Source organism: Aythya ferina (genome assembly GCF_964211825.1).
Source record: "Aythya ferina genome assembly, chromosome: 26".
NCBI lineage: Eukaryota > Metazoa > Chordata > Aves > Anseriformes > Anatidae > Aythya > Aythya ferina.
The window spans coordinates 3,597,785-3,623,133 of record NC_140324.1 but is presented as its reverse complement, the minus strand read 5'-3'; the positions used below and the strand labels follow the sequence as shown (position 1 = coordinate 3,623,133).

Sequence of the window (25,349 nt, the reverse complement as noted above, 5' to 3'; positions counted from 1 at the left end):
CAAGGTTTTTTCATCAAATAGTAGGGTTCTTTTTCCTTTAGTACCCCAGCCCTAACACTAAGAGAAATAGGTTTCCTCTGGATAAATACCAGAAACAAATGCCATCCTATCAAAAATCTTGAAAAGAAAAAAGAAAAGCACATGTAGAACTGCTTCCCTTTCCTGCCCCATTCAGATGATAGCATAAATGCATTCCACAAAGACATGAAAAGAGAAGAAAAAGCACTGAAAAATACCACTGGGACTTTTACATCAATTGGTCAAAATAAACCACAGTCTCCATTAAGGTTCTCAAACTGGGCTGTGTCTGGAATACGAGGCTGACAGCTACCCGATGCTTCACCACTGTTGACAGAAGCAGTTTCATGACATCCATCTGGCCGAGTAAGACTCAGGAGCACAGCAGACCTAACTCTGACACAGCCTTCAGCAGACATTTCTTTCCAACCACAGCAAAGATGGAGCAAGGATTTTCTGTCGTCCCAAACAGCCACAAAATTAAAGAGAAGTGATGCTGGCAGCATAAATATTTTAACAGCCCTTATTAATAACTATCTTTTTATAGGCTACTTCTGCTTCAGAGAAAACATCCGCAACAGCCAAGAGAAAAAACAACAGTGCCAAAAATGCTGACCTTGAGCCAGTGCTTCAAGTGCAGTATCTGTCCCTTCTGGTTCATCTGGGCTCCCCAGTAAGAGCTAAACTGGTGCAAACAGTGCCAAACCAGCCACCGCTTTCAGGTGCATTGAACTTCCAGGAAACTGGGCTTGCAGACAATCCAAGAGACCACATCTCAAGTACCTGTTCCCAATAGTCAGCTCAGCCTTACCTTGGTTGGTTGGTTCAAAGGGCCAAACTTAACCCCAAAAGCTGCCACGCAGCAGTCTGCTGAATTACTGCACGAATAACGTCTTGCTGCCTTGCCAGGGAACACAAGATTTACAGAACAGAAAAAAAAAAACCCTCAAGATAAAAAACTTACAGCTATATGACTCAAATGTCATCTTACCCTGAAGTCAACAATCTGAAAGTAATATACTGATCCTTCTAAATTACCTTTTCCTACTCTTTCTACTAAAACAAGAGCAAGTCCCTGAAATAGATTAAGTATCACTTGTACGAAAATGGAACTCACTGTTCTACATGAAAGATTTTCAGCTTCCAAACTTGTTTCACGAAACCTAATTCCAGCATATCTGATCTCTATTTCCGTTTAATTTTCGGAGTTCTTGATTATCCTGCAAACCTGATTCTAATGGTAATTACCAGACATCGGGATGACGGGTCTAGAAGGTACATGCCCCAAAGCCACAAACGTGTGAGATGATCATTCCCATCGAGTGCTAGCTTGCTTTTGTTAACAAGTAATAAGTTTAACCGGACAGTCCCCTTTTTATCCTTAATGCAAAAGATCCTTCCTATTTGCCATAAAGGATGTCATTAACGGTGTAATTTTCTTGGTGTTTTGTTTATTCCCCTGGAATGGCTTGATGGATGTGGATAATTATCAGACTATAAAAGCCAGCAAATGTGCTATTTTCTATCGCTCTAAATCATCAAACAAATAAAGTGTGAAACAGCATTTTTGAATACAATTTTCCCCTCTAATGGCTTCGAATTATTATCGGGAACAATGAAAATAAATAAGCAAATGTCTTGTGAGTTAAGAATTAAATGAGTGTGTCAGTGAAAAAAAAAGAGTACACCGGCCATCCTGGGATACAAGGACTGCTTCAGAAGCCATTAAAGGATGACATAAGAGGGAATTCACTGCTGCAATGTCACCGCTTTCCCGCATCAGATGTTCTTCAGGGGCTTTCCAAGCTAGCTCAGATTCTGACCTAAGGCTGCCTCGTCAAAGTGGGGGATGAGGATGGTTCAATTTTGTCTCAAAAGCTATTAAAACATTTTACCCGTAACAAAGCGCTGCTGCCTCAGGCAATCCTCAGCCAACTCGTGCCCTCCCCACCAGTTCCTCCTGGTTTAAGGGACACCATTCTCACCCGAAGCTATCATTAGCTTCGGCAGAGCACCAGAGCATCCCGTCCCTTAGTTCAAGCTTCCCTCAAAGCTTCCAAGCCCTTTTCTTGCTACAGCTGTGACACAGGCGCACAGGTTTGGATAGTTACGACACCGTGCACGTCAGCAGCCTGGCCTCTCCTTCGCCAAAACGGAGCAATTAAGCAATTACTAGATTACTAAACCGCAAGCGCCCGCTCTCTACTGGGGATTGGGCACCACGGGCAGAGGTTCAGCTTCAGAAATGTCACTTCAGCCCGATTCCTGTTAGAAGGTAAGAAAGTTAATTTCACAGTGTCTGCACAAGGTCTGGCCAAACAGGGCCCACACAGTTTAACACGCTATAATTACTGAAATAAGGAACGCAAACAAAAAGCGAAAGCACATTTAAAATGCCTAAGACCACGCGTCAAGCTGGGGGTTAGTTATCTGTCTTCAAAGCAGATTTAGTTGTGCCAAAAATATTGACCCTTTGAAGATTCAAATGCCAGCCTACTCTCGGTGGTGACAGGCAGAATAAAAAGCTATTATTTCAATCTCTGTAAGATAAAGTGTGTCCGTAAATGCATAATCTGGACCTTAACCTTCAACATCTTTAGCCTCCCTGACAGCAGAAATGCTTCCAAAAAAAAAACAAAACACCAAACCTTAGTCTATCAAGAATATTTATCACCTGATAGAAGCCGTAAGAGCCACTACTATGTGCAGAGGAGTTCCTCGCCTGCAAAGTTCACATCCTGTTTCTAGGACCTTTTTTTTTTTTTTTTTTTACAAGGTAAAGTATTTATAATACATCTCCTAGCAGTGTCAAAACAGAGCTCAGAGCAATAATCAGAGTTTTTCTGCACTGTTCTTAAAGCTGGTTTTGCAGCCTGTCTGGAGAAAAGGCATTTCAACAACAAGAATGGAATGCTCCTTCATCGCGAGCACTGTCAGCTCCCTACCCTTCAGCCAGCTCTCTTTTTCCTCTCCTTTACTGTCCTCCACGTTTAGCAGTCCTTCATCCCTTCCTCCCTCCCAATTTGTTAAGAGACAGCAATCAACACCACTTCTTCTTCTCCTCATCAGTATCTGAGGTTATCCAACAGTGAATTTACTTCAGGTATTCAGTTCCACCTCTCACAATCACCATTTGGAAAGGAAAAAATCTCTGGCCTCCCTCATCTGTCCCCCTCTGTTGTGGCTCCTCTGCATCAAGAATGCAAACACGTGCTCCGGAGATAAGACCGCACACGGATCAGAGAGCTCCTTGTTCCTAGGAAAAAACCTTTATTGAGTGTCTGCAGTTTTATCTTTAATGGATCATTTTACAGGACAATAGATGATGGAATTCAGTATCTTTAACCAGCAGTGTCAATGATTTCAAATAATGACATTTTTATTGAAATACACATAGGAAGAAAGATAAACACAGAGGCTTGGGAGTATCTGCTCAAAAAGCCATAATAAGGAGTAAATAGGTAATGACAGAACAAGATTACAACCGAGCACACCAAATCAACCTGTCTTCTAAAGCTCAGAGAAAAATGAGCTCTGAAGTCAGCTGCTCAAATGCAACCCTATGGGAACGAGCACAGGAAGAAAACCAGGACAAAACCTGCTCAGAAAGGTAACAGTGAGCGCTCTCAGCGTGGAGGCTATTCCACATGATAAGATCCCCCTTCCATTAGCATAGCTGTCTAATTATCAACCCCACTGCCAACCACAATACCGAGAAGTAGCAAGTAATTTTGCTCTTAACAGAACACCCAAGATGAGAAACCTCCTCCTTCCCTTAAGAAACTGACGTCTGGGCAATTACAACCCAGTTTGTTCTGCAGCAACATGAGGCAGGATATTTCAGGCCACTCTGGACTTTGTATCGAATCCTAATGGATCAACTGCTGGAAGATTACCAACGGTTACGGATCACAAGTCGTTAAATCACTCTCATCAAAAGGCTCTTCTTAAAGCTACCATGAGCTAGAAATGGTATTAGAGACATTCGTTTCAAGAACTAGCATCAGACAGCAGCTTTTTAAATTTCTGATTTTAAAGCAATAAAAATTTTCAAGAGGTGCACCTGAACTCAAAACTTCAGACCGTGCAGAAGACAACCAGGCAATTAAACATTTCACATTGTTTCACTAACCTAGAACTAACCTAGAACTGAGAATATAAGATTTTTCCAGAACTCAAATGCAATTTTTAAATACTATTTTAAAACAGGGAGTTTAAATATGAACAACCATCTGGTCTTGGAAAGACTACCAATGTAACAGTCCAGTAAGCTTCACAGCAACAAATGCCGGGCACAAAGCACAAAATTACAAATCACATTGGAGTGATTCTACTTCCACATGCACAAAATAAACCCACAGTCTGCTTCTGCATGCAGTGAATGAGCTGTATGAAGGGGGTATTTTACTAAGAAAAGGTGTTTGGGGGAAAACATTATGAAATCATTTATTCATTCAGTTTGGCCAAGAAGATAATTAGTATACAATTCAACAGAGATGAATGACTATAATATGCATCCTCTTACCATTCGCTGTTATTTGTTTTGAAGAACCTGTTCACATCACATTTATTTCCCTAAACTGGTAATCAGATTATTAATTACTGGTTCCTTTCATAATGGAAACTGTACCAACACAAAAAGAAGCAAAGATTGTGCTTCAAAGCCCTTACACGATAAAAAGGCCTCAACACAACTCAAGAAACCTGGAGAAAAAGAGGTAACCAGGGGAGATCACAGATGTTTTATCTTGTGCCAACTGGCTTGTGAGAGCTGCCTCCTTCACTGGGCACCAGCACATGTTTGCTCCTGCTTGCTGCTTTTGGAGAAGAATACAAATAGCTTCCTACAGCAGACCAAAAGAAATCTGTTGGTTAGTAATGAAAGGTATCTTTGAATGCAGAAACCCCCTGTGCTAGAGATGCAATGCCACTACACACATTTCCTTTTGGAGGAAGAAAACATTCCAAAGATGTAATGATCCTCAGCCACCAAACGAGGTTGTTACAAGCCACAGCAACGCCTTTGAAGCCAGTGCCTGTGCTCCACCGGCATCAGAACTAGGAGTGCTGGAGCTAAGGTCTGATAAAGATCAGTGACACAGCTCGTAAAGGTTCCTGTGTTTCGTCTACTCAATCCCCCTTGCCACGTCAGTTGTCCAGTTAGAAATGAAGTGGCTAGAAACCCAGCACAGATGTTACTTAGAACATTAACTAGTTAACAATCACACAGCACTCCAACGACGCAGAGTGCTATTTAAGTACTGCCATTACGATAGGCTTCTGTTATTTTAAACTACACTTGTACTGCACTTGGCGTCACCCAATGTCAATTTTCTCTCCTGAGCAAAGAAAAAAATCCCCGCTGATTTCTGCCAATGTGTTAACAAAACGCGAATACAGACAAAGCTCTGCAGTACCACTGTTGGTTCCTTCTCTGAACCAACCCGCTTCAGGGCCACGCCAAGCTGGAATTTGCAAGCTCGTTCTCCCCCAGGGCCCAAGTCAGATCATGCTGAAAGAGCTCCGTGAAGCATAGAAGCACATCTCCCTCCCATCTTGTCTCAGTGGCAGAGTGCACCGTTCAAAAGGCTCAGTTATTAAAACCAATCTGTGATCCTGTCAGACTTCCATAGATCTTCATTTCAAATCAGGCCTGAGCTTTGAGCAGACACTTTCAAAACGCAAGAATGAGTTTCAGCAAGAGCCTTCTTGGATCAAAGGCACGCTTCTTTCAATCCAGACTGGGACTACTGAGCTGTGATGAATTATTAGTGCTGGCGGAAGCGGCAGCACACGCATTAAATGCTGGAGTAGGAGCCCACTTGAAGACACCACTATAAAAATAAGAATGAGATCACAGAGCAGCATTACCACCTCTCAAGATCATTACAGAAGAGCACAAAGATGAGCCATGGATTAGAAGGATTGTCACTTTGCTAGGCTCAGAACAACCACTAGCAGGCAAACCCCAACTTGTAGGAGTTTTTAAATTTTGTTTTTAATTTCAGGAAACTAAACACACACAATAGAGATGGGTGCAAAATGCATACACTGAAAAATCAAATGGTATCAAAGTGTGTACTAATACTGTATCTTCTGCAGGGGATTTAGGCAAGAATAAGAATAGTAAAAAGAGCAGAGGACATCAGCTGGGAGGAGAAGAAGAAAAAGCACTGATGTGACAGAGCTGAGTGAAAGGAGCAGAGTGAATGGATACCAACAGCCAGCCGGCTGGCTGAGGTCACTTCACCCATTCCTATAGAGCAACAGCCCCTCCTCAGAGGGTTTACACAGCTGATCCCATCAGTCTGAGTCTGCTGTGGCCTTCACAATATTTTGTGTTAGATGAGAGTGAGTGCAGAAGGGCAATGTGCAAGTCCTACCTGCCCAGAATACCATGCCTCCCCTGCATCATGAAAAGTTATCTTCTAATAATCGATCTACAACAGCGTAACACCACAATAAAACTCCAAGCCCATTAGAAAGAAAAATCCTGTTCCAACTGCAGGCACCTGATTTGGAAGATAACCCCCATCACACATCCCTGGGCTCCTAGTGCTTCGTACAGTTTGGTTTGGTGACTTAACTACATTAAAAACACTCCAGTCCCCACCACACGCCGATCCCTCGGACTCGTAAAGCAGCCTACTACGCTGCAACGGCCCCTTTTTCGTGAGGGTTACATCATCCTTCAGGCACAGCACCACCTCCAGGACTAACAGCGCCCTCAGCCCTAGGGGAGCCCGGGGGAAGGCTCGTTTGAATATCAGCAGCATAGTGAGGTTTGTATTGATTAACTAATGACTGCGGTATATGAGGCTTGAAAGGCTGTATTAATAACTCACTGCTGCACTGCTCTCATTTATCAGTGAATTACAGGGGGATGCAACTCTGCATCTCAATATATCACTCCTTTCATGAATCTCGGAGCAAAATCAACATGCACACAAATTCTCAATGCAGAAACCCAAAGCAGCCTTCACCTAGCAGTTGTGGAAGATGTAGCAGAGTGAAAAGCTGCTCTGCCTGGTCATACTTTATCTTCCTTTCCTTTGATTTCTTTTAATGAATATCAGTGTTCCTTCTTCTATCCCTTTTATCAACAGAAAAGGGTCTTGCTTTGCCAAATCTGCCTGAGAGTAAATGGTGTTGCAGTTAATCTATAAATCAACCATCACCATAAATTCTACTTTTTCAATCCAAAACTGCAAAGCTGTAAAACAGATTACATGGGATAGCAGAGGCTGGAAGGAAATTTGTGAGCTGCAAGGAGCCCCTCGCTGCCAAATGGCCTTCCTCTGCCTCTCCTTTCTCCCCCATTCCACCCCAACAAGTCGATAAATCTCTACTGTCACAGAGTGGAACGCACAAACAGCAAACGTGCACACCCATTTAAAAACAAGCCAGCCTCGTATGCTACCCAAGGAAGGTTGAAGACCTTGGGGATCAAAGGGGGGTGAGGGAGAAGGCTGCAGAACCTTCTTCTGAATTCCCTGAAGCCAAGAAATGGGGCAAGGAAACTCAGAAAATAAAAATAAAAATCTCTGTATGGAGAGGGAAAAGAAAAAAAAAGCCACTGTACCAATTCAACCAATTCAGAGTCCTCAGCTGCCTCAAGAGCAAAACGCCTCTGTGATTCCTGCTAATCTGCCTTTAAGAAACTCACAGGATCTCCAGGGTGCAAGGGTTACTGAGATCCCAATAATCCAGACTTCTAATCACATCTGATCAATTCAGTGATTCAACCGCCCTGTGCAATGGCTCCCTGAGGGACTGTAATAGAAGGCAATAAATGATGCAAGGGACAAGTGCCCTTCCCCCTGCTGCCATACAAGTCGGTATCAAACACTCAGTCCAGCTGCTTTAAATGGGATTACATGAAGCCCACAACAAACTGCAAAATATGTGAGCGTGTGTTAAAGCAGGAGGATGGTGGAGAACACCACGCAGGGGAAACAGGGACAAGGACCCCGTGTCCTGCATCGAAAAGAAAGAGAGAACCTGGAAGAGTGGAGCTCTGTGCCTGCATTAGGTCATTTTATTTCCCCAAGACAGTTTTCCAGGGATCAACGTTTTCTGTCCTGGAGGGAGGACAGGACAAGAATTCTGACTACAACAGCTGCAGTGCTCCCTAAGACAATAATGAAAAATAAAATCAGCAGTAAGATGCTCAGCACTTGCATATCTGCAGCTGCTTTAGTACATGCTATCAGCCAAGAATAAAGAGGGTTGGCTCCTTGTACAATCCACTCTCAGGGGAACAAACACGTTCTGCTTTAGATCTCCCCCATTATATCACTCTTAGAAAAAGTGCTATTTCCATGTTGTTGGTGGCATCAGTAAGAGATACTACGAATTTATTAAAAAGCAGATGCTACAAACAAGCCCTCCCCTGGACTCGTTTTCATTTTCCTCAGTGCCAACAGAAAGACTTGGCCTGCACAGACATCATGGCTAGAGAACAGGAAGAAAGAAGGTAGGAATCCTAAAATACTGCAACCAAAGTTTTCAGGTAATCCTACATACTTTCAAGGAAGCAGTGTTGAGACCTTTACAACACAGAATTCTAGAGTGGTTTTTAAAAATGTAATTCTATCAGTGACCAATGCTTTCAACTAATCACATTATTTTAAAATTCCTTGGGTAATTTGTCCTTAATTCCACATAAACTGCTGTTCTGGCAAAAGTGTACTATGTGATATCAAAGTCAAACAGATTAGGCATGATCCACTTTCAACAAGGGAACATTTTAGAAAGGAGACCATACAACTTAAAAGCTAAAGCTGGCTCCCTCTCTTAATTAAAGGGGGATTAAACATCCATCATGATAAGGAAACAGAGACATTTTATAGAAATTGATTACCATCCTCAGTGTCACTCTGGTTTAACACCTGCAGTTTCTGAGAGACAGATTACAGTATAACATCCCACTAATACTTACAAAAAAAGTATCAAAAAATGTTGCAATATGGCAAGATCAGTCACAAAACATCAGAGAAAAATGACCTTATTACCCGGTCAGCTGTCATCGTGTTGACAAAACAAGATGGAGACAGTACTGCCTCTTAAGTGTATTCAACCAAGTTCACATGGAGATCATTTCCAGTTTCCTTGGGTACTTCCTTACTACTGCAAGCCCTGCAAAGATTGGCATTGCATTGGCTTCTCAGGGCCAAGGGACATGAAAGGTCTCAGCACCGCTGTGCCCAAGAGGAGAGCTTTTCTGAGGCTCAAATGAAACCAGTTGAGGCTGCACTGCTCACCACCCTGTAAGGTGAGAAGTGCTGGTTTGTGCTGCTTTGGCAGCATTAGACCATGGGGCTTATTTTGTTACCCTAAATCTGTGTGATTACTACTGCTGTGGCAATTCAGAAGTGTAAAACAATCACCCTTATCTAACGCAGGAAGAGAACCTCCATCACTGATACGCAAGACCACAACGCACATCTATGCACTCACATTTTTGTAGAGATGGGATGGAATAAAATGAAATGATGGTGGAGTATCTCAGTGTTTAAAAATACGCTTTTGAAACAGCAAGGGCTGAGACACACACATTCCTCAATAAAATGCCATAATAACCATGAAGTATTATACTTGGCATGCAGTTTTGTTGCTTCTGTCACTATAAAAAATCAGTCCTCTCTTAGCGTCATTTGACAATATGCTCTATTTTAGATCTCAGCATATGAATGTACAAGGTAATTATACATAATATGTATAATTGATACAGTAAAAACTCCTACCACAAGAGGTTTAATATAGGGCTGCAAAATGAAATACATTCAAACTTTTGGAAAAAAAATGAAGACGGACTATGAAAAGGTTGTAATTAAACTACTAATGTGAGAGGGACATTTTATTATAATTTGAGAAACAAGCAAGCAAGAGACTCAATCTGGCAGCTCCCTGCCTGAGAAGCTTAAAATGAAGTTTCCCAACAAATTCATGGCACATTTGATGGATAGTGCCCACACCTTCCATATTACCTCTTCAGTCCAATCTGACTTATTTTCTAGTTAAATCAACAGAAGTGTGACTACAATGTAGACCAGATACACTTGAGGAACAGAGCATCAAAAAGGTGATCAACTTTAATAATAGGCAAGTAGAATCCTACAGGGCCAGTATAGGTATCTTCACAGAAGCAATCATACTGGTTCAAGACAAATGGTGGTCATTCTTCTTGGTATGGGACAAAACTTAAGAAATAAATTCATTTCAATCTACAAGTACAGATGAATCATTTAATGATACTGGAAGCAGGGAAAAAAAAACTGTCTTCCATTACCCCTTTTCCTCTCCCCCATCACTGGATGACCCTTTACTGCTGCAGTACTTCACTTAGCACTGAACAACATTTTAAGCTGCATCCCCAAGAACACAACGCTGCGCAGAGAACTCATTTTGCTACAGTCTGTTCTACTTAGCTCGCGGAAAAGGAATGGCACAAGAAAGTGTTGGCAGCAGGACTTCAGTGCAGTGAAAGAGACACATATTAATCAAGGAGTTGTACGGCCAAGCAGCTGCTCATTAGGTTGTACAAAGAAGTCATCTTCAGTTGTTGAACCACAAACATTTATTTCAACTCCAATCCCACTCCCCAAAGTACCTGTTTTGCAAGAGGTATAACCTAGAATTCTGAAGACAGAAATAAATACATATATGCAAAATAATCCTTCAATAACTACCCTCCTTGACCTGCAAAAGAGAGAGATTGCTTTTGCAGCTTTTGTCCACTGAGGTGGCTTTTTGTGGTCTGACTGTATCCAGACTTCCCCAAGAAGGTACTTCACCTCTTCCACGAAAAATAAACATGTCCACTTCTTGCCTAACTCGCTTGGATGAAGTCTGGGAACTAACTGCAAAAGGCCCTATTCCTTTCTTACCTTGTCTTTAAAAAGAACCAGAGCTGATGGCTTCTCACTGCTCCCACTTGCTACCCTGCAAAGCAGGGCTCTGGTTACACAGCCTGAATTAAAGTAGCCCAAGATAATTTATGAGGGACATGAAGAAAGAGTTATGTTTTGAACAGACAATTTTGAGGCAGAATACTACCAATATACGGAGTGCTTGGTTTCACTATATAAAAATCTCTGACAGCCAAACAATAACTCTGCCTCTTATTTTAGAGCTCAACCCCAAACTGGTAGACTTCGTAACTCTCCACACTCCTGCTATTCCCTGAGGTGCTTCTAAGATGATCACTGTCAGAGTCAAAGAGTCTATAAAAAGGATGAAGGAAGCTGGGAAATTTCCACAGTGGTAGTGCCAGAAAAAAACAGAACTAACATTTTAGCCATCTCCGAGTAAAGCCAGGCTGCACCACTGGAATTTCATCGCTGAAGTCCACGAGCTCCCCCAGCTGACCTTTGGGATCACTGCAACCGTATCCAGAAGATGGGCTATTGCTCATGTGCCTGGAAAGTTCCAGTCTGCTCAAAATGGTATTCACATTTACCCCTCAAAAGCCCATGCTTCTTCACAGAAGAGCTTAAGAGCTCATTAACAGAAGTTGTCAGAGTGAAGAAGAAGGAAGAAATGACTTGGGCAAGTGACATACTCTTGCCTGCTGCTTCGGGGAACAGCAAGAAGGCCAGCCAAACCAGCAGTGGCATCCTGTCACAATACATCTATTTTTTGCCTTATGCAGTTATCTATGTAAGAAGCTCACTTGAACAGGAAAATGTTTTACCCAAAACATGGCCTAACCTCAAAATCCTCATTCTTCCCCCCACCACGTAAGGCTTACAGAACTTGTTACCATAAAAAGACCTGTAAATCTGGATGAAAAAATCCCAACCTCCCCTCCTTTTAAGCATGGTAAAAGTGCCTTCTTTCCCCTCACCTCACCCCCCAGCCAGCTGCATAGCGCATCCCTGCTCTGATTTTCAACCAGCAAGACTTGAGCTCTTTTACAAGAAGATTTTATGATCTCTTTTCTCCATTTATAAGCAGCAGAGGCTGAACTTTTCAACAACTAAAATCCCTCTTAGGGAATATCAGGTGTTCCCTAGCATACCCCCTGAAATCCTCAATAGGATTAGACAGAAATAAAAGCTACTAAGAACTTCTAAGATTTGGTATTTGCCAGATACGATTTTCAATCTACTATTTCTAATTCTTCCTGAATCTTACCCTAATTCATACAAACATGCTACACACAGGTGTTTTGGGTTTTCCTTCTTGGAGGCTTTCTTTGTTTTTCTGCTATGCAATCTGTATTTTCCACAGGAAAAAAAAAAAAAAAAGCATATGAACATAAGGAAAAGACGCTGCTTTGCACAGATGAGGCAACAGCTTCACACAATGAGTTTATCATCCTTATGACAGACACAATATGTTGCTATCCACATATTGTTATTTACAAAACTCAAAAAATCAACCCAAACAACAAAACAACGAAAAGCCACCACCACCGACATGAAGATCCTAAGATATAAGCAGAAAAAGTGTAGTTCAGGCCATACATATTTTGTGCACATTTCATTTAGTACCTGTCCTCTAACTTTTGCTCACAATGCCAGAGCTTGTTCGTTCCTAAGCAGAGCAGCCATTGTTTGCACGTTGTGACCTGCCTCTCTTTTCCAGGTAACCTGTTCTTATTTTTGTTTTTGAAAGAGAACCCTCTGTTCTGGACCCTGAGCAAAAAATAAGCGGAAGACGGGCGGAGCAGAACTCGTAACATGTAAGCACAGTAGGAGTGGTCAGATACAGCCATGACCACACGATGTTAATGCAAACCTCAAGGCCAGCCACCTGTACAACTCCTAGAGCAGTTAACTCGTGTGTGCTGACACCGCCACGCTAAAGAGGGGACTTTGCTGATGGTCACTGCCACGCCTGTGCAAAGGAGAGTAAGTGGGTCTTGTGTGCTGGTGGCACCACCTACTGGAGATGAGGGCCTAATAAAAACAATTTTGAATGAACTGCTTCTGAAGATGAATTTAAAAATTTGACAGTATCTAAAATGAAAGCATGTCACGTTTCATTCATAATCCTGAGAGATGTTTCTTGAGATCAAACTTGTTTAACAGAGGCATCATAAACGATTCTGCAAAATCACATCGAACGAGGGAGACTAAGAATCACAAATGCTGTGGCAACAAATTTCCTGACATGTTGGAAAGATTTAAAATGTTCACATTAAGACTATAGCTGAATGTTACAGATCCAGCCCCTCCTTCCACCCCTTTTCAAGCCTGTGGAAGAACACTATCTCCATTCATCATAGCATCTCTGCTGTTGGTAGCTTTTATGTGCCTGCAGGCACTAACAGCCTGGAGATATGTGGTGTCACCGGGGACTCATATTGCAGAGAGATGGGAGGATCTTGTCTGCCAGTGCCAGGGCACAATGACAGCAGTTTCACAGTGACATTTAAGCTCTAATTTGCACGCAAATGTCAATATTTATTAGTCACATCAAGATCTTCAGCAGAGCTCTTCTGGGTTGCTAAGTCTCTCTGGTTATACTTTTAAAAGGGAGGCTTGAGAAAAAAGAATATTGGTTCTTGTCAACTTATTCCAGATCTCCTAGCTTCTTAATTTCATCCTCATCTATTGATTACTTTTGTTTAAAATTATTTCCAACCTGTCTATGCATGAACAGTGTTGAAAAATACTTATTGTTATTCCAAGAACTGACCCTGAAAAAGGAGCACATGGACCTACCTTGTCCCTGGATTTGAAAGTGTATTTATATATCTAAACAATGGAAATTTTAAGGTAACAGATGTCCCCTGCCAACAACACAATGCAAGAACAGCCTTCCACTATTAAAGTGAGTCTGAAGCACCTATATGTTCCTATCATCATTTGCTCGTGTGCATTAGTTTTCAAAAAAGCCCCAAATGTTGAAATTTGTTTTAATCAGCAAGTGTCTCTAATTCTACTACTTTTCTACAAAGTTAGGAATTAGGCCTCCAACCAAGTTAGCAATTAAGAAAATAAAATTGCTTTCAAATGTAGAGTAGGAGAGGGGAAAAAAAAAAAGAAAAAAAAAAAAAAAAGAGATTAGGTAGGCCTTACGGAATTGGGTAGCCTTAGAGATCACTGCAAAATCCCTTTCTTCAAGTACAGAGCAAAGGTACACAGTCAGCATCTATCAGTACTCTGCCACTTACCAGGATTTTGGCTCCCCAAAATGCAAGTAGTTGATACTGTAGAGATCCATGTCCTCTGTATGCCAAGCAAACGTTGTCTTCCACATCCCAAAGTAGAGGTACGGAGTGTTTACACCTTCTATAATAATACCACACTCGTGTTCCACCATGTCTAGGAGGGTGTTCAGATTGCCAATATTCCATTCTTCCACATCCTATAATTCAAAAGAAATATTTTTTACTGGTACATATCAGGACTTGCTGTAGAACCACAATAGTCCACAGCTTCTTTTCAGAACCTTAAAATGTGGATATCCTAGTGTTGTCCGGGAGGGTTCCTGTATTTGCATTAATTTATTTCCACCTGCTGCCAGAAAGCTTACAGAATCACAGAATCACAGAATTTTCTAGGTTGGAAGAGACCTCAAGGTCATCGAGTCCAACCTCCAACCTAACGCTAACAGCCCTCCACTAAACCATATCCCTAAGCTCTACATCTAAGCGTCTTTTGAAGACTTCCAGGGATGGTGACTCCACCACTTCCCTGGGCAGCCTGTTCCAATGCCTCACAACCCTTTCAGTGAAGAAGTTCTTCCTAACATCTAACCTAAAACTCCCCTGGCTCAACTTAAGCCCATTCCCCCTCGTCCTGTCACCAGGCACGTGGGAGAACAGGCCAACCCCCACCTCGCTACAGCCTCCCTTGAGGTACCTAAAAAGAGCAATAAGGTCACCCCTGAGCCTCCTCTTCTCCAGGCTGAACAAGCCCAGCTCCCTCAGCCGCTCCTCGTAGGACTTGTTCTCCAGGCCCCTCACCAGCTTCGTCGCCCTTCTCTGCACCCGCTCAAGCACCTCGATGTCCTTCTTGTAGCGAGGGGCCCAAAACTGAACACAGTACTCGAGGTGCGGCCTCACAGAGCTGAGTACTTTTAACGTTCATCAATGACCATGAAAAGGATGCATTACCATTACTTTGTGGCAAAGGGACTGATTACTAGCTAAATGTGTTCTCTGAAGAGGCACTTGTACTCCGTGATACTCTACTATTAAGTAACTGATCTACTAATAAGCTCAAGATAAACTAAAGGTAAAAACCACTTCTCTCAGTGATATTCCATCCAGATGCTCTTCACCTGGCGAACATGTATCAGATGATGAGAAACACTAGGCTGAAACGCAGCCAAAGTGGCAGAGGACTCTACATCAGCTCAGTGCTTCACATAAAGAATAGGGAAGACAGCTTTGTTATTATCAATATTTAAACAGAAAATGCAGTAATAGGAAGTGTTCTAAAACTGGTAGCTGTGTTTTCTCTACTTCAACATGAAATATAAAAGCCAAATGAATTGATAAAAATCTTTAACCTTCAGATTGCTGAAAGAATGTTACTATCTCCAAAAGGAAACTAACAGTCTCCTTTACACCCCTTTCCTCATCGTATTTAACGTGCAGGCAAGTAACTGGCAGGTATGCAAGCACACCCCAGCTTCATCCTTTTGGTGGAGTAATGGCCAGATAGCAAAACTCAAGCTGTTCAATCTTGAAACTTTCTAAATCAATCTCAAAGAGAAAAAAATATATATATGAGAAGAAGGGGATGAAGAAAGCAAGCAGCTGAAAAGTGACAGGAAAAGTAGGGCAGAGAATTATTTTCATTACTCTGATACCTCTATGCTTGCAGCAGTATCTGTAATTGGTCAACAGGAAGTGCTCTTTAGACGTACCTAGTAATCCAATTATTTAATTTCTGCTTAGAGGAATTTTAGCTTAACTGAATGAAACAACTTACATTTGCTATGTGCAGAAACTACTTCTCCTAAAGCTTGCACTTGGACAAGAAAGTGCTACTCCCAACAGAGCACCGAATACTGGGTAACTCTGATGTCCATGGCTGTGAAAACCTCGGAAATCTATGTTTATTCCAATCTATGTTTATTCCAATCTATTCAAATCTATGTTAATTCCTTATTACATTGATAAGAAAAAGACACTTTTACACCAACACACAGTTTATACTGTGGCCAATCACACAACACTCCAAAAATTAGGCAACGTTTTACTCAAAAGAAAACTACAGACGAGGGGCACAGCTTTAAATTAGCTGCCTAAACACAGTAAGAAAATAAGCAACCTTTATAATTTACAGTAGAAGGAATCACATCACGAGTACTTTAAGCAGAGGATGTAATTTCACCAAGGAAAAGCCAAAACAGTTTGAATTGTAACATAAATTAGCACACGTGTTATGTCCTAATGTAACTGTCTACGGAGAAAAAATACAAATGTAAAGAGTTTAATTGTATCAGTTACCAAAAAACTTCAACAAGGGATAACAAAGAGTGTATCTGATAAAGGGCCCAAGTCCTTGAAATACTGCTTTTCCAGCTCTCTAAGGTACAGGTGAAATCCCTATTTTTTTCCTCTCTTTAAATAAACTACCATGAAAGAGATTAGGACCAGCAGAATACCTTTAATTTACCTACATGCCACCATATAAATTTGGAAATATCATTAAACCCTGATCATTATCACCAGTCCAGTTTTGTTTAACCTTTTATACACACTTTATACAGTTTTCTGCCATATGTTTCCTAAGAACTCTTTCAAATCCCATTTTCCCTCATTTTTCTAGTAAAACTAAGCTTTCACAGGCTTCACTGCCTCTTTTATCCAGAATCTCTAGGGACATTGGAAAGTTCAGTCACAATTTCCTAATGAGAGAAAAATAAAGACGTTGTTAACTTTTTTTTTTTTTTTTAAGTTGGTAAAACAAGCAAATTCTAAATTACTGTTCCTTAATAAGTTAAGAGCAATAAAGGAAAGTCCGTGAACACATTAAAAAATAACAAGGAGCCTTTTACTTACTGCGTCATATAGTGAGCCGCTGATATCAGCCCCATAAATTGGTGAGACAAATGTGAGATTCTTCCAGTACTTGCGCTCCAAGTCTTCAAAATCTTGATGGCGTGGAGTACAATACCTGATAAGAACACAGAAGGGGTAAGGATGCAACAAGTCCCAAGGAAGACTCACCACAGACATAAAACGATTGCCAAGAAGAGTGCATGTCTCAGCACTGTGAGATGCCGAGTTGGAATTGCCTTTCCCACCAGTTAACATTACAAAAAGGCTAGGCTATAGTTTGGGAAGCAGATTCTATACAGCACACAGCAAACTGGACGTGAAGCATGTTTTTATAACATCTTCCATTTAATTATCTCAAACCAACGTACAAATTACAGGAAAATTATCTATGTTATTATATCATAAAAGCATTAAATTCAGCAAGGGGTGAGGGAAGAGCAAAGAAAAACATAAGGTGAACTAAGGTCATGTCATAATGCATGGACATAGCCGAGCACAGAACTCAGGTCTTTGTGTTTCCAGTCCTGCAACTTACACTAGTAAACTTTTCTTCTCTCTTCATTTCCTAGTGGCTGTAAAAATAAGCTAATATTGAAAGTAGGCAGACTCAGGAGGTTACTGAAGATGCATCTCACTTTTAATTCTACTCAGAGTCACATTGTTTACTGCCTTTTAAATCTTTCTTCAAAACCTCTTCGTGTGTACGGACAAACAGGATGAGCATTTAAGTGAAGCATCAGATCCTCGTCCTAATGGTGCATGAGGTGAAGTTATCACAGTTTGCTAAACACAGGCAAGGTGCTTGTACAGGCTGTGTTAGCAAATTTCATGATTGCATGACATCAGTAATGCCTGAGTTAAAACTCATGGTAGTCCAGAGCTCTGGAAAAACAATGCAACTGCAGCTTGTATCAGTTAGCTTGTCCCAGCAAACTGAAGTGTTCCCAATGTTCCCATGTTCAGACAACACTCATGCTATTAATATTAGCTCAGGCACTCAAATATACTCATATCTGTACCTGAGCAATGGAACACATTGCCCAGGACATCCATTAACAGACCAAGAGCTCTTCTCGGAGCCATTCTTTTCAGGCAGATTCTTAGCCAAATACTGACTTCAAAGAATCATTCTTCACCAACCCCCAGAAAAAGATCAAAGATAAACCAAACACATCAAGTTATGACTTGTTTGAGATTCTGGCTGTCAACCATCAAGAAAAATTTGTTTCCTCCAAAATGCTTCCTATTTAACAAGGCTGACGACATTTTCTTTTCAGTTAGTTTTCAGGCTTTCTGCACTACTCCCCCATTCACAAAGTGAGCATACTTAACACTAACATACTTCTCACTATTAGCCAGACGCCGATACTCTCCCACAGTCATTGGTTTCTTCTGTATGTTATACTGGGTGAACAACCCCGACTGGCCTGTAACCACCTGCTGAATGGGAGCTGGGATAACCATGTCATCTATGTCATCATAGGTTTTTCGTGGCTTCCATTCCTTTGGAGGAATCACCTGTAAGAGGGGAAAAAAAAAAATCAAGTTCACAACAGGCAAACACAATTTTTACTACAGAAAACACGTTTAAATGGAAGGTATTTCACCCTGCTGCTGCATGTTATCAGATAACAGCAGCATCTCAAATAACGAGCGCATATGACAAGACACCTGTTCTGCAACTGCTGAAGTACAGTACTAGCTGACATGTTTAGAGGGCCCACAGCCTGCCTGCCAGCACTGCCATAAGTACGGGGTCACAGGAGATGGCCAGTGAATGACAAAAAGATCCACAACTACTTCAAGGAAATACACTGCATGCCAAAAGGACTGCACGTGCTTTCCCTCCAGAGCAGCATTCCTCTCTCACCTGCCATTCCATGAAGCTGCATCAAGGCTCAAGCAGCTTCTTTAATATGCTGCAACTCTACAACTCCGTAACCTTTTATAGTAGTCTACATCACTGTTCCACCTAGAAGTTCACTCACTGAAGGGTTGCTGGTTTGTTTGTTTATTTTTAAACTAGGAAGGGTCACAATCCTGTTGCATTATTCCTGTTGGTATTTCTGTATTATAGGGGACACATCATGGGCCCAACATCAGGGGTAAAGGGTAGAGAAGAACAAAAGAAAACTGGGGAAAACACATCCAGGAAAAAACACTGCTGCAAAGCAGTGCTGAATCTGGAAGAAAAAGCTGTAATTTTAAAGAGCAGAGCTGCCAATAATTCTAGGCTCAAGATCAGAGAACAATCAGTAGAACATTCAGCGGGCATGTGGAATGAAAAAAATAACAATAAAAAAATCTACAATCTAATTTGGTGTAAGGATTTACCAAAAAAAGTTATGGGAACGTGAAGACAAGTTATTGATTTTTGTGGGCATGGTTCCTTTAGGAAATGATGAGCTCTGCTTCCACTAAACAGTTCTGAACTGCAGTTGCAGTGGAGGCACAAAAATTAACTTGAAATGCTGAGATTTAGTCCTACGGGTAGAGTAATTTCTTTAGAACATCTGGAATTCACCAACAACCTTTATTAAAATAATCTACCCTAGCGGACTCACAGAACATAATTGCTAGTACACTTGAGTGGACAAGGAAACATTACACAGAGAGCTTTTTATCAATACTCTGTTCTACTTAGAACTGTAATAAAAACAGTAATTGACCTGTTTTAGAAGAAATAACTATTATTTCATGCCCAACAGCTTTACTTCTCTGCTGTGCTTTATTAAGTTCTGCTAAATACCACGTTTAACAACTACCTTGTCAGAACAAATGCTCTCTCAGCCTATGGAGTAACATGACACTTCCACAGAAACAGTCCGAATCCGTTCTATTTTTCTTCCAAGCAGTCGCATTTAAAGTACTGGAATTTAAAAGTGTCACAGAAGAGTTCTCGTAATGTTTCATTGGTTTCAGCGTAAAGGCATGAATGTGAATAAGAGGCAGAAAAAGGTTTCAGAGCTGGCCAGAGAACTATTTCCAGAAGACCAAAAAGGCTTTTGGATACCGATGGGACTCACACACACATACACAGCACATTTACAAGTATAGATTCAAGTTAGCTCAGAACATAAAAAAGGTAAGAGCAAGAAGTCTGCATCCGTTCATATAAATATGACTTAGGAACCTTGTCCTCATCCAAACCTAGGTAGACTTGAAAAGCTTGATCCTTCACCCAATGATCTGGGGGAGCTGAAAACCTCCACATTTCTCTATTTTGGCAATACCCTTAACCCATCTCTGTAAGGGAGAGGAATATTCTTGCTTTCTAGTTCAGGATCGAGGGAAGACATTCTTTAAATAAACACTTCTCTCAGTCTTATGAAAGGCTTGTAACTCCTTCGCCTTTCCTCTCTGTAAATCAAAACAAAGAGATTGCAAGTACAATTTTCAGAAACGTCCTCCACTTGACCACATGAACAAAAATTACTTGTGAGTGCACAGGCACCTCACATAAAAGAATCTCAGGCAGGTAGCCTTCAGAAAGCTCTCAGCCGCTGGAGCTAGGCGAACTGACCTTGGCAAGCCCTGCTCGGTGAGCTCCTTGCGATTCAATGTAAGCAACGTACTTCCCGAAGTCCCGAAACTCCTCGAGGGTGGGACGAAAGGTCATGATCTTACAGCCAGGGTTCTGCGGACTTGGGTTTTCAGACCCCATATTTCCAGTAGGTTGGCAGCACCTGAACAGCGAAAACAAAAGGGAGAAAAAGAAGAAAGGCATAAAAAATAGTTTTTTTCTTTTTTTTTTTATGTTCTTTCTATGTGCTTTAGTAAAGTATAGAAAGGCAACAACATATTTTTCATTTCTCTCTCCCCACACCCAAGAAAGCATTTATAAGTAGCATCATCTACTTATGAAGGGTTTCTGACCAAAAATCCAATTAGCCTATTTGATAGCAGGGCCGTAAGAAGACTGAAGCATCAGGGAACTGCACAAGGTGTTCTAGGCACTTCTCCACTGTTTTTCTGTGAAGAGACATCAGAAGCTGTAACAAGTGACAGAACTCACTTCTGAAATGGTTGAAATCACTGTGGTGAATTCTTATTTCCATATAGGAGAATGTCACACTAACGTGAGCATATTTATCATCGTGTAACCAAATCTACACTTGAGCAGGCCAGAGGAAACAACGATGTTAGGAATACCAGTGTCACTTCAGAGTTCAAATATGGCCTAAATATAGCACGTAGACTTGACATCGGGCCCCTCCACTCATCGTATGAAATCGTGTCTCCCCAAGGGGCAGTCAAGAACAAACTTCTCAGTATCTTCAGCATCTATGCAGTGCATGCATGGAACTGGCTGCCTCTCGCAGTTCCCCATCAGAATGCTTTTTCCTTTTTTTTTTTTTTTAAACTAAATATAGAACAGCTTTGACCAATGTATTAGCAATGTATTTCTTCTTTTTTTTTTCTTGGTGCTGCAACATAAAAATTTTAAAAGTTGTCTTGTTTTGTTTTGTTTTTTAATGTAATTTCCCTACACTTTGATTGTATTTGATATTTACACAGACAAAACTGAGAGACAGACTATTCATTAAAATATCTAGATGTTCAAAGCGCCTCTCAATACTTCAAAATTCAGAGGGGGAAAAAAAATCCAAAACAATTTCGGGATGCAATCCCAATTTTGAAAACAAACCTTTTAAGGCTACTTTAGAAACTCGTAAGGCAAACAAAACATTTTAACGGCATTTCAGTCGCCAACACAGCCACGGGCCCTTCCTCCATGTCAGGAAAGCACCACGGCGTCACCAGAGGGCACCACGGGGCTTTCAGGGAATAACACAAAGCGCAGCAATGCTATGGCTTCAAAATCACTAGTGTGTTGGGATTTAAATTGATTTTGACCTAGCGAGAAAGTATTCCAAATGCTACTAAAAGTACTCGTCAAGTTAGGGAAAGAAGAAAGAGAGCCAGGCTGCTCTATCATGGTTTTAATCAGTGTGCGTGGCACAGAGCTCCTTCTCCAGAGACCGGCAACTGAGGAAACGTCCCGCAGAGATGGGGTCCCGAAGCATCAAGTTTTCCTTTCCAATTCTAACTGGGTTAAACACTTTTCCTTTCAAAGGGAAACGAGCAGTTTTGACTTGTAATTTCAGAATATTTTCAGAGTAACTTTTGCATCAGATTTGTTTCAGAAGAGCGGTCTGCCAGCCCGCACCCCTCCCCAGCACAGCCCTCCAAGTAATCCCAGGCCTAGAAGGAGCCGAGGCTCTCCTGCATCCGCGGTGAACAGACTCTGTAAATTCGAGCATCCCATAGCATCCCTGAGCAAAATCAGCCTAGTAAAAAGCTGTGGACCCAGTCCCTTAGCTCAGCACCTCACAGATTCCCACAATGACTGCGTTTCTGACAGAAACCCCTGCCGGCTGACAAACGGCCCTGTGCCGGCCCCTCCGCCTGCAGGGTGACCCCGCCTGAAGAGATTTCTGACAGCCTTGCAGAAAAGCCTTTCCTGTGTTTCAGGGTCAGGACTTGAAGATAAGAAACATCGGATCTATACCTATAGAAGTGTTTTCCAGAAGCATGAAGATAGCAAAGAGCACCTCCTGCCCCTGGAGCTGAGCAGGGCCCGGTTCAGGGCGCTGCTCTCCGCCAGCAAATGGCGGGGGCTGGCCCGGTTGAAGAGTCTGAAGCAGAAGCCAGTATCAGAGAAGTGGGAGACACAGAGAAACCATCCCCAAACTCCTGTTCAAACGCAATCACATTGAGGACACTTCTGCTATTTTTAAAGCAGGACCAGAAATGCCACAGGGCCGCGCAGCAGGAGCGCAGTGCCGCGCTGCATGCAGGCTGCTCTGGCGTATCTGGCCCTGAGAGAGAGAAACCCGAACTCCTTCCTGAGGAGAAGCCATGCCAGCACCATCTGCTCCAGGGAGGCCTTCCCAGTATTTGCAGTTTTGTCCACAACTAGGAAAGGAAAGACACCAAAAAAGTAGTTCTATCCCATCTTCTCACGAAGATGCCCTTAGGCAACTTCAATTTTTACTCAATGAACTGGGAGAATAGCCCACAGAAATCCTCAGACAAGGCAGGGGGTGGGGTGGGGCTGGAATCCTAAATTACTTCCACAATTTGACCAATTAATTAAAGGTTTTACTCGCCTCAGCACAAGAACTCACCTCAGCACAAGAAGGGTACTTCGCAGCTCTGCAGCACAGAGCTGGTAAAACACACTGGATTTTCCCATGTTTAACCCCATCTCTTTATCCTAAGGAACATCTCAGTGTTTCCTAGATAACACTGGCTGCAATATACATTCACCTGACTAAATTAAGCACGCCATTACAACAAAAACTAGCTGCAGAGCTCAGGTGAACAGAGAACCAGCTCCAGCCACATCCCCTCCGCCTCAGCAGCCCTGAGGAGCTTGGTACCCAGGGCAAGCTTTGGGAGAAGAGGATTTCTCTCTTAATTCCTTTGCAATAGCAGCACTGCAGCAGTTTGGATAAATAGCAGCAGCATTCCCTGTTAACCCCTCAGCTCCCAGCCCCACAAGGGGCCATGGAAGATCCTGAAGGCTGCTGAGGGGAGCCATGCGGTGCTGTTGCCTTACGTGATCGAAGGAGGCCACCTCGATACAACGCTGCTGTAATAAGCTCGCTGAGAAAGATTTCACAGCAGAATCCAACTGTTTTGGGAACACTAAAGCCATTTTGCATTCAAGGCTCTGCCGTACAGCAGAGTGGATGGTGACAATGCGAACAACCCCTTCTCTCTTCACTAATAATACTGAAAAGGACAATTTTGCAGAAAGAGTCTGAGCCCCCTATTAGTTCATGAAAAGAAGAATTAAGGTATTTTTCTCAGCTGGGTGTACTCTGTTTCTTTGTAAGAGTGAGTACCAATGTGAAATATTATGAAATACCTGCTAATTTGCAGTGGTGGCAAGGAAACACTACTACTTGTCTCCAGAAATGATTTCAGTGGACACAAAGAGCTGAGTTTTTAATTTCAATGACTTTTACATGAGACTTTAACCTCTAAAACTGATGTGAACTAAGACACTTTTGTGACTGAAATCCTACACCTGTTGATTGAAAGCTCTGTATAGCACAGAAAAAGCCTATGAAACCCAGCTGAGATCAACGACTTGTGCTTACTAAAGGACTTCCAGAACCCAGAAACCTGTCTTTCAGTGAAAGGCTTGGGGACTTTTCAAGCAGTTCCCCACGGCTCGGGCACTATTGATCTTTGAGGAGTGGAATAATGCCAACTCATCCTCCTCAGGCTTTTGAGTCAGGGGGTAACTTTGACTACAGGTAGAGACTATTAGTGGAAACGAATCTGTCTCAGCGCTGGAGCCAAATACCGCACACGTACCCAGGGCACGCTTCTGCCAGCATAAAACAAGCCAGTTCTGCTAGTGCTACAAACTACCCGTTATCAATCCAGATCTCAGCAGTAGAAAACAGCAGATTTGTGACATAAGACTCGCTTTGTTTATACAGCAGCACCAAAAGACCATCTTTAATCTTGTGAAGCAAACCATCCTCTTCAGAACCCTTTAAAGAAGGCATGAGGTTTCTGCTTAAAAGTAAAACTTCTGCCCACGTCATGCCCTGCTGCCGTGCACATTACTGCATACAATTGACAAAAATACTTTGGAACAACCGGCTGTCTTTCCAAAGGTGCACTTTTGCATCATCAACCCCAAGAAGCCTCCTACTGGCTTTTTGTTAAAGGAAGTGAAGCCCAACAAGCAAAATTCAAAAAGATGAAGGAAAAGACCCTCTGGAATACAGGCTTGTAGCATAAAAGCAGAAAGCATGGATTCAAATCTTGTAGGGAAAATTATCGCATGGAAGCCACGGGTAGCAAAAATAAGTTTGTTGGAAGAAAATTCATACCATCCACAGCAACTCCACAAGATTTCACTTGTGTTGTGGTAGAAGAGGCTGAACAGGCATCTTTTGAATATACAAAATATCCTCCCAAGGGCACTCAGCAGCCTGGCACCAGGAGGGAGCAGAAAACACGCACGCTGACCCACTAGCGCTCGCGGTGGGCACACGCTCTGGCAGCAGCATCGCACCCTGCTGTAGGAAACAGACTACAGCCATCAACATTTCGCAGAATAAACAAAGCGCCTGGCCTTGGTTTGAAGCAAGAGGAAATTTCACAGCAGTACCAACTTGGAGAGCTACTGAGCTCCCATCCACGGCCATTTGTTCCTCTCCTGTGCCAAACAGGATTACTGTGGTGCCACAGAGCGAAGCGATCAGGGAGCTGACGCCGGTTACATGGCTGTGCTCTAAACCACGGCTGTAGTTACCAGCACAGGACTCCTATGGCAACAATGCAAAGCCACCATCTCATCAAACCACAGCCTTGCCACGAGACAGAAAAAGCA

At 42.2% G+C, this 25,349-nt stretch overlaps 1 protein-coding gene across 3 annotated transcripts in view; it reads right to left on the bottom strand.

The window, feature by feature from the left end:
* KDM4B (lysine demethylase 4B) overlaps window positions 1-25,349 on the bottom strand; it is a 91,023-nt gene that overhangs the window by 57,919 nt on the left and 7,755 nt on the right. For all 3 annotated transcript variants that reach the window (XM_084498374.1, XM_084498375.1, XM_084498376.1), the window contains exons 2-5: window positions 20,511-20,673; window positions 18,330-18,505; window positions 16,988-17,102; window positions 14,144-14,337 (exon numbers count right to left, since the gene is read on the bottom strand). In XM_084498374.1, coding sequence (XP_084354500.1) covers window positions 14,144-14,337; window positions 16,988-17,102; window positions 18,330-18,505; window positions 20,511-20,651 — 626 coding nt within the window. In that variant the 5' untranslated portion in view covers window positions 20,652-20,673. The remainder of the gene's footprint in view (window positions 1-14,143; window positions 14,338-16,987; window positions 17,103-18,329; window positions 18,506-20,510; window positions 20,674-25,349) is intronic.